The 10,000-nt window shown below is 40.1% G+C and overlaps 1 protein-coding gene across 2 annotated transcripts in view; it reads right to left on the reverse strand.

Annotated features, from left to right (window-relative positions):
- The window catches only part of LOC122814819 (transcription factor Spi-B-like), a 288,582-nt gene extending 280,364 nt beyond the window's left edge, over positions 1 to 8,218 (reverse strand). The window contains exons 1-3 of one of the 2 annotated variants that reach the window (XM_044087114.1): positions 8,090 to 8,218; positions 7,295 to 7,368; positions 7,107 to 7,200 (exon numbers count right to left, since the gene is read on the reverse strand). In XM_044087114.1, the coding sequence (XP_043943049.1) occupies positions 7,107 to 7,200; positions 7,295 to 7,297 (97 nt within the window). In that variant the 5' untranslated portion in view covers positions 7,298 to 7,368; positions 8,090 to 8,218. Of the gene's footprint in view, positions 1 to 7,106; positions 7,201 to 7,294; positions 7,369 to 8,089 lie in introns of those variants that run through there. The other variant, XM_044087113.1, reaches the window with a different exon arrangement.
- Positions 8,219 to 10,000: the final 1,782 nt, after the last annotated feature.

Raw genomic sequence — 10,000 nt, forward strand, 5'->3', positions numbered from 1 at the left:
CACACACACACACACACACACACACACACACACACATAAATTTATACATAGTCAAAGTCAAAGTAAAGTTTATTGACATACAGATCAACACAGAGGAAAAAGTGTGTATCCTGCATGAAATTTTGATACTCAGGCTAGTACTATATGAATAACAGTTTACAGAAGGAAGATAGATTAAATTAATAAGAAAATTAAATATAAATATATGGGTATACTGTAAAAGACCAAAAATCCTCTTGTTCGAAAACGAACAGTGGATCCTCGGTTACACGAAAGTGCACTTAAGTGAAAGTGCATTTCCGTGAAGTATGGTTCAATGAACCATTAAGGAACACAGGAGCTGAAGCAAACTATAGTGGGGAAAGGGAATTTACCTGTTTCTTTACTGTAGTGTGATCTCAGAGTTGGTATATTTAAGTAGGGGGGTGTAGGGGGCACAGCCCCTCATGTGCGGGGTGCAGGTGGCTTGCCCCCTGCAAAAACAATGTTTCTCTGTTCTTTATCAGTTCTGTTCGTGGAAGCGCACTTTCACTTAAGTGCACTTTCTTGTAACTGTGGGTCTACTGTTTATTTTCGAAAAAGTGAGTTTTCGATTATATACAGTAGACCCATATATATATATATATATATATATATATGTCTATATATATATATATATATATATATATATATATATATATATATATATATGTCTATATATATATATATATATGAATTGCAAACTCTCATAAGAGAAAACACAAACAAAGAGATCATTTTACACCAAAGTAAAATGATCGAGCATCAAAAAAAAAAAAAAATTTTTGTAGGGGGGCAAGCCCCCATGCATACCCACAACCCATGCTAATAATATGTACTAAGTCTGAGAGTGCACAACAGTGGGGTAAGGACAAATTCCCGTACTGCATTGCAATGCTATTCAATGAAAAAGACTGCCAGTGCAAACTCATTAGAACATTCACTAACATGAGTGTTTTCTTTTTTACAGCAGTACTGTTTACTCTTGTCAACAGTAAGTATATATATATATATATTACTTAAACAACACACCTAATACACTTGTAATAGGTGAGTCTATTGTCAAACACACTGACGTCCCACTCACCAGGCTGAACAAGGAGAAGGTCACTGTAAGCTGCCTGTCGGGTGCCAGGATCCGCCACATAACACAAGCACTCAGGTCACTCCAAAGCAAGTACAAATATGACTCCATCATTGTCCATGCTGGTGTGAATGACCTGAGACGTACCTCCCTGGACTACATGAAAAGAGACATAGAGGAGCTCTCTGATCATGTAGCCCAGGCTGGTATGACCCTGACCTTGAGTAGCATCTTGCCCTCACCAAGAATGATGCCACAGTATAAAGACAAAATGATCAATTTTAACAATTGGCTAAAGTATTGGTGTCATTCAAAGGGGATCCAGTGTCTGTCAGCCTGGGATGACATGCTTGACAAGTCACGTTGCTTCACTAGGGATGGCTTTCACCTGTCACCCCTGGGCTTTCAAATACTGGCTAAGGCTCTTGCCACTCCCATAGTGCCTTTTTTAGGCAAGGCTCAAAAGACAAACCCACCTCCATAGACAACACAAGGAAAAAGAAACTAAGGGTAATGCTGCTCAATGCCAGAAGTCTAAACCTCAAGATGCACGCACTTGAGGCTCTCCTCAGTATGGAGAATATCGATATCTGTGCAGTAACAGAAACCTGGTTCAAGGCTCCTGAGAGCACCCCAGCACTACCAGGTTATACCTCATACCATGCTTTTCAGCCCCAAAACTCAGACTGAACCACAAAAAGAGGGGGAGTATCCATATTCATCAAAGATATCCACACCTCCAGGTTAGTGACACTGCACGAAGCATCGGAGACCATCTATGTGCAACTAACAGTGGGCAAAACTGCCTTTCAGTTTGTAGCCTGCTACAGACCACCCTCCCAAACTCAGGAACCCCACTCGGCTTTCCTGAGAACACTGGAGAATATGAAGGTCTCTCCAAACACCATTATATTGGGTGACTTCAACTACACAAACATAGACTGGGAGCACTACTCAAGCCCCAATAACCTCGCCCAATGGTTCCTAGAATTTATAAACTCAAATGCTATGGAACAACTGGTCACCACTCCCACAAGAGGGGAAAACATATTGGACCTGATCATCACCAACATGGGGACTCTATGTTCCATACCAGAGGTATACCCCTCATTGGTAAGATCTGACCATAAATTAATCTCACTGGACATCCATATCCCGTCCCCACCCCCAGCCAAGGAAACCATGGTGAAGAACTTCTCAAAAGCAAACTTCACACTTCTCAAAACTGAGGTGGAATCCTTCAAAGCCCCCGGGTCAGTGGAAAATATGGCCCAAACCGCAGAATTCTTTACAAACGCAATCTATGGGCACCTACAGGAATGCATGGATCGTGCTATCCCAAATAAAACCAAGACTCACTCCTCCAAAGCAGGAGACCTGTCTGGTGGACCCCAGCCATAAATAAGCTATACAACAGAAGGAGGAAGCTACTACACGATAGAGCAAAATCCCAAAAAGGGAAGGTATCTCTGATCAGTACTAGCAAGAAACTACGATCCCTCATAAAATCATCTAAGGCCAGCTTCGAAGGAAAAATTGCACAAGACGCTAAAGATAATCACAAGGCCTTCTTTAGTTTTGTCAGGAACCTGGGTGGTAACTCCCAGATATGCTCTGAGTTAGTGCAAAATGACAAAAAATACACTGAACCCACAGACATTGCCAACATCTTGGCAGAGAGGTTCAGTGCAAACTTCTCCCCCCTTCCCCCCCAAAAGAGCAAATGTCTATCCCAACAGAGTGTAGCCTCCCTGACATCACAGATGCACAGGTGAGAGCTGCCCTCTCCAAAGCAAAAAACACAACATCAATGGGACCGGACGGTGTCCCGGGCTGCATCTTACACGAGCTCCAAGAAGAACTGAACCCTCACATAAAGTCACTGTTCAATCTCAGCCTTACTACAGGATATGTACCCAAGGAATGGCGTACAGCAACAGTGGTCCCACTCCACAAAGGTGGTGCCACAATGGACCCCAGAAACTATCGCCCTATAAGCCTGACTAGCCTAGTCTGCAAAGCTATGGAGCGTATCATCATGGAACTCATAAACAAAGACATTGGGAACCTCCAAACACTGGATCCTACCCAATTCAGCTTTGTTAAGGGCAGATCTTGCCTCTTGAACCTGGTCGACTTCTTTGAAACAGTCACCAAGGCCATAGATGAAGGGAAGGTAGTCCACACAGCCAACCTGGACCTCGCAAAAGCCTTCGACACAATACCTCCACTCGGGCATCATAAATAAGCTCACCAGCTTAAATATCAACCCCTATGTCACAAGATGGGTTGCAAACTGGCTCAGGGATAGAACCCACATGGTCAGAATTGCAGGTGCCATGTCAGACTCTAAACCAGTTACAAGTGGCGTCCCACAAGGCTCAGTCCTTGGACCTCTCTTGTTCAGTATATATTTCTCTGAGGTACAGGCTAACATGGGAGGACTATGGCTGACCAAGTTTGCAGATGACTGCAAACTGGGTGCCATAATCGACTCGCCGACTGACACAAGCATCCTCCAAAATGGTCTCACAGAGACGGATAACTGGTGCCAGAGCCATGGCCTAAAGCTAAATGCCAAAAAGTGCATAGTCATCCCCTTTGGGAAAAACAAAGTGCCCACAAATTACCACATAGGTGGTAATCCATTAAGTACGGAAGAAATAATTAGGGATTTGGGGACCCAAGTAGATAGCAATCTCTCCTTTGACAATCACGTTGCCAAAGTGGTTAGAAAGACCTTCTATATAGCCCACCTTATCATGAAAGGGTTCACATCTAGATCAAAAGAGGTCATTGTGCCCCTCTACTCATCACTCATCAGGCCCATAATTGAATACAATGCCCCATTTGGGATGTACCTTACCCGACACCTGCAGCAACTGGAAAGACCCCAAAAGTACCTCACCAAGAGGATCAAGGGACTCAAACAGATGCCCTGTGCAGTTCGACTAAAGAAACTCCAGCTCTACTCAGATGCTTACCGCCTACTCAGAGGCGATCTGTGCCTGACGTATAAAGCCATGTCCAACCCAGAATTAATGGACATGCTCCACCTCAGGAAATCCAAATCCCTTAGAGCTACATGCTCCAGGGACTTAAACCTCAGCACAGAAATAAATAGGACATGCTGGAGGGACAGATTCATATCCCAGAGGCTCCCCTCACTCTGGAACAAAATTCCAATCCATGTTAGGCAGAGCCCCTCAATGACCCTCTTCAAGAGAAATCTTGACGAGTGGATGGGAGATCATAGGTTTACCCCTGGGATCTCTTCTGTGTCCCTACTAGACAGAGGCACAGTAAACTAACCTTAAAAGGGCTATCTTCTGTGCCCTGCTATACAGAGGCACAGTCAACTAATCTAAAAGGGTGGCGAAAGCCAAACACACTCTGGCTAGGCTTATGAATGCCCTAGGGCAGATAGCCTAGTATCAACCTATGAACCTATGTGTGTGTGTGTGTGTGTGTGTGTGTGTGTGTGTGTGTGTGTGTGTGTGTGTGTGTGTGTATTTGTGTGTTTGTGAGTATGGACTCAAAGCTCCAGCACCATGTAAAATGAAAAACATTTATTTTGTTACACCAAACACTAGCTGTAGAATAAAACTGTTATCTGCTTGTGTTTAGGGTGCCATAGTAAAGCTTTTCACTTTGCATGGTTCTGGAATTTGTTTGTGTGTATGTATGTATATGCATGTGTGTATGAGTGTGTGTGTGTGTGTGTGTGTGTGTATAAATATATATATATATATATATATATATATATATATATATATATATATATGAGTAATAGTATTTCAGTGTTCAGAACTTTTCGGCATTGTGACATTTCACTAATTGGCCTCTCCTAATGAGATTCAGCCTATTGTTTCTGTACTAGGGATGTAACCAGCACAGTATGAGGAATCTGTGATCCAGCCATAAAGGTTGCTTGTGTCCCTGCTCACAAATGAAGATGCAAGTAATGGGGACAAAGACCTAACCCCTCCCCAGTGATGATGTAGCCACCAGCTCACCACTTCTGAGCATGCTCATACTAGAGTTACTGTCACTGGCTTGGGTAGTTGCAGCTCATGTCCCTCCCAATATGGGTTCCTGCTTTCCATGCTCCCAGATATTTCTCACCCAGCCCACATCTTACAGCACCTGAGCTGATATTGAAACTTAGGTCCTCTGGAATGCTGGAAGGATTATTATAATCACCTCTGAGATTACTATTACTCTGAGAAAAGGCACATGCTTTTCAAATAAATTATTTGCCTTTCTTTTTGTTTGACACCTTTGGAGTAGCATTATGGCAAAGCCAACACTTTCAAGACACTGCACTTCAGTCTGAGGCAAGCATTGATGATTTATGGAAAACTGTGTTGCAGTGCTTTGTTTAATGCTATGAATGTAGAATTCTTTTTTGGAGGAGGGCTAAAACATTTATTCATATAGCAAGTGGCTAATAGGTTTGATAAAAGCTGTACATATGCATTGTGCAATGGTATCAATATTTTTTCTTCTTTTGTCAGTAATTGCACACTGGCCATAAACATCATTAGACTGAAATTAACATCTTAAACAAACTGTTGGTGAGAAATTGATGAAGACACCTGTATTTCACCGTTTAGGGAACCCACTTGCTGCATAAGAGCCTACCTGTCTACAAAGGCACGTGGACACGCAGACATACAGACACACACACACACACACACACACACACACACACATATTAGTTATATAAATATAATAATTTTAAATTTAAAAATGTTTTATACTATATAAAGACAATGCCACTGCATTACAGGAATTAAGACCCATCAGGATGCAGTACCAGCACCTCTGAGGAGTGTCTTCCCCTTGCTGATCATAAATTTTGTTGCTTTGTGGTTTATTGTGGAAAAACAACCATCACAGTTTCTGGCACTGAAGTCTTACAGTCTTGCAAGGGAGTTAGAACACTTCAGAATTCCATTGTTTAATAATAGTTCTTTAAACACACAACCAGATACTTTCTTTTAAAGAATTTCAAAGCTATTTTGGAGATTATGTTTCTTCTGCATTGTAATTAATCACATTTCAGTTGCCTTCTTGAAACAGTATTCTCAATGCACCCCATTATTTAACACTTCTGTTGCAATAGTATGATACTTAAAATTATTTGAGTCTCCATTCCATCTGCAATAAACTCAAAGACTTTTCCATAGTTTGGCTTTAACAATTCTGGATATGATATGTTTTAAAATGCATAACTGCATTCTCTGCTGACATTTTACCATCAATCATATACTATTTGCATTTTATTAATCATGATATCTGACCAATATACATTTTTACACATGCACCCTAAATGCTCCCATATCCAAAAAACAGATGTACTGAAACACGTTTACCAAATTAATAAGGAAGATATGTGTTTACTGAAAAATGGTTACATGATGCCATTGCATCTGCATGCGTTATTAAGAACAAAATACATGATTTCATTATCAGTTGAAAATATTTCCCCAGCTTCGTAGTTTTGTATATTTAATGTATTACAATTAAACTAACACAGATGAAACAAGTGTTCAGAATCCCAAGTATGTTTAACCAATCTTACTTGGTATACTCATAAGAGTGCGTATCTTATTTTGCAATTCTCATAAACAGTATGGCTTTCAGAAGTCAGAAAATGTATAGCAATTGTAAAGTAATGCCTAAAAGCAACGGTGTGTGCAAATTTTGCCAGTCGTCCTCTTGTAGCTTATGGCTATACTTGTATGTATGTATGTATGTATGTATGTATGTATGTATGCGTGCGTGCGTGCGTGTGTGCGTTTGTGTGTGTGTGTGTGTGTGTGTGTGTGTGTGTGTGTGTGTGAACGTATGTATACTATAAGTCGTGATGGACAGTAATATTAGTATAAATCGTTTGCTTTGGGGTTGCACCCTTCACCCCATGAAGCCAGTGACAAGTATCTGACAGTGCGTGTTTGCATGCACAAAACTAAATGAATACTTAAATATATAGTTTTACCTGGTCTGAAGTCATGGCCCTGACAGCACGCAAAAAGGTGCTGCTGTTCTTCTAAAAATTCCAAGATCACATCCAGGTCTTCAGTATTTGAGTTCTAGGGAGAAAAGAAACACAAGACAAGTTATGAAAAAGAAGAACTCTGATGGGGATGTCATAAGAAAATTTAGAAAACCAGGGTTATTTTTTACCATGCTCTGCAGATGATGTGTTTGCCGCTCGAAGGATATGCAGTCTGTCCAAAATAATACGCTGCCTTTTCTTCCTGTTTTGAAATAACCCCCAAAATAGTAATATGTGAATCTTATTGCGCCACAAAACTGCGTATTTTAACAAGTTTCATTTTGGTGTTGTACTGACTGTTCCTTTACAGGGGCACCATAACTTAGTTAACTGCTTTCAAAGCATACATCTTAACTGTCCAGAATGTCCAGATTTTTGATTCATATTTTTGATCTGCTCCTCATAAAATGTATGGTTTTCTGGGCGCCGAGGACTGAAGTCATTAAATAATGGCAGACATTTGAATTTCAGATCCCACATCCTTCAGAAAATGCATGGTAATGCAAAACGTGTCAAGCTATCAATTTTCTAAGTTTATAAAAGCACTATTTAAATTCTGTCCCTGATTTTGGCATTTCTTCCCTCCCACACCCTTTATTTTTGGCTTTTGCCCAGAATTCTTTCCGTAACAAGTTGAGAGGCATATTAAAGGAGGTAACACACCTTACCAACGCTCTTTCTCTACTGACTCAACATCGGTGCTCTGCAGTTCAAATAAAGGTTTTCAGTGTACCCAAAAACAAGTTCCCGAATATATATATACATATATATATATTACTATCCTTGCATTTTATATCTGACATAACTCTTTAAGTTTTTCTCTTTAAGGAGCACACTGCAAATCACAAAACTGAAAAGTTTAGTTGTATTGCGTTACATAATACCACCTTCCCAAAAATATATTATTTCATAACTATATTTACCTTCAACGGAGTTTACATAGTTCTTGGCTGTGCTTTTTACCCTGAGGACTGTCCGCTAATGTTTGATGGTGCAAAGCTGGGCAGTACTTTTTTGTACTGCACAATTCACGTAAACAGACCCAGCTTCCCCAGCTCAGACACCATCCCCATTGTTATCCCTTCTGCGGTGACAGTCATGGTAAAGTCCTGCCACCAACATCATTAATTAGGTTAACCACAGCATTCTCTGTTTGCTTGGCCACTGTTGATAAGCCGGGACAGCTCCTCGTAGTGTGCAGATGCTGGCCAAATTTGGGGTGCACGCCTGACCAGGCACTTCCTCCCCATTCACATTAATATATATTATCCGAACAGTTTAGTACGGGCGATTAATCTTTTTTAAGCCTGTAGACCGATGTTGCTATAGAGTGTATTGGCGTTAGTAAACATGTTCGCCTTGAAAATGATGGCTATTAATAGAGGCATGGGCTTTGAAGAAATAATTTACAAAAGTAATAATGCATTTCTGTGCAATTTAGAATGGCACCTCAGAGTACTTTAGAATATAGCAAAACGAAAGCATTTTCTGGAAAATGTGTGTGTGTGTGTGTGGTTCTGTATCGCAGTATGTGAGTCTGCATTGTGTGAATTTGTGTGTTTGCATACATATATATACAAACTCACACACACAGACACACAGGTATTGTATATACTTATATATGTGTGCAGGTATACACACACACACACACACACACACACACACACACACACACACACTCCTTTCATAAAAAAGTTTTATCAAAATCCTGTTGAAGCTTACTTCTTCCCCCAATGCTGGTGAATCCCTGGTATTGTTTATTTAGGTAAGATGGGGTTGGCATCCATCACTATGAAAATAATTTCTTTATAGCTATATTTCTGAGGAATTTTGAGATGTTTTCTAATAAAAATGAAAACTGTAAAACTGTCTTTCAGTGTGCTGGCATGAACATATTCATATATACACATAAATCACTCACGCACACAACACACATATATATAGCATGAGTATCTTTGTGCACCTCTCTATACATATCTGTAGCTTGGCCTGGTTCTTCTTGCAGTTGTTACTGCATGGTTTATATGTATGGCCTTTTTTACCCCTTGGTTTGGATGCTAATTGGAATATTTTACAGGCATCTTAATTTTCATGGGTATCATCTGGGTTTAAATACCTTCTGTTTCTGAAGTATAGACAAGCTATCAATCCTCTTATGTTGTGTTGATAAGATCAATAAAAAGGCTGAAAGGTATGTCAGCAGCTAGTAGGCTTGGCTTTATTGGACTGAATGTAACCATAAAGACTTAAAAAGTAAAAAAAAAAATGCACATCCAGAAGCCATGTAGAATAAACACAATGTCTTTTAAGGGATTATTTGCACATATCCCAGGGACCTCCATTACAGGAGGTTTAAGGTATCACACAATGAAAACTCTAGCTTGGCTGGGTTTTCTTGTAGTTGTTTCTCTTTAAACACACCAACAAAGAAATGATAAACTTTTCTCAACCATATTCATTGACCTTTACAAAACTTTTGATAATGTTTCTCATCCAAAACTGCTTCACACTTATTCCTCTCTAGGCTTATACTCTCCTATTCTTAACTACTTTACTAGCTACTTCTTTAACCACACAAGAGCACTTAAATGGCAATCCCCTTCTCTCTGTTTATATATATATATATATATATGTGTATCTAGTGGTGTTCCACATGACTCCATCCTTTATTATCTAACTGGTTCATGAATAATCTTGTGTCTGTCATCCAATAAACTAACAATGCAACATTAATCTGCTTCTCAGGCTCCTTCTCCTCACTACAAACTGTCACCAAAGAATCCTTCACAGACATTGAAACTTGGCTTGCCCACTCTCTAATGCTTCTAAATCCT

This window comes from Protopterus annectens, chromosome 11.part0 (assembly GCF_019279795.1).
Source record: "Protopterus annectens isolate FY-2018-M chromosome 11.part0, PAN1.0, whole genome shotgun sequence".
Taxonomy (NCBI): domain Eukaryota; kingdom Metazoa; phylum Chordata; order Ceratodontiformes; family Protopteridae; genus Protopterus; species Protopterus annectens.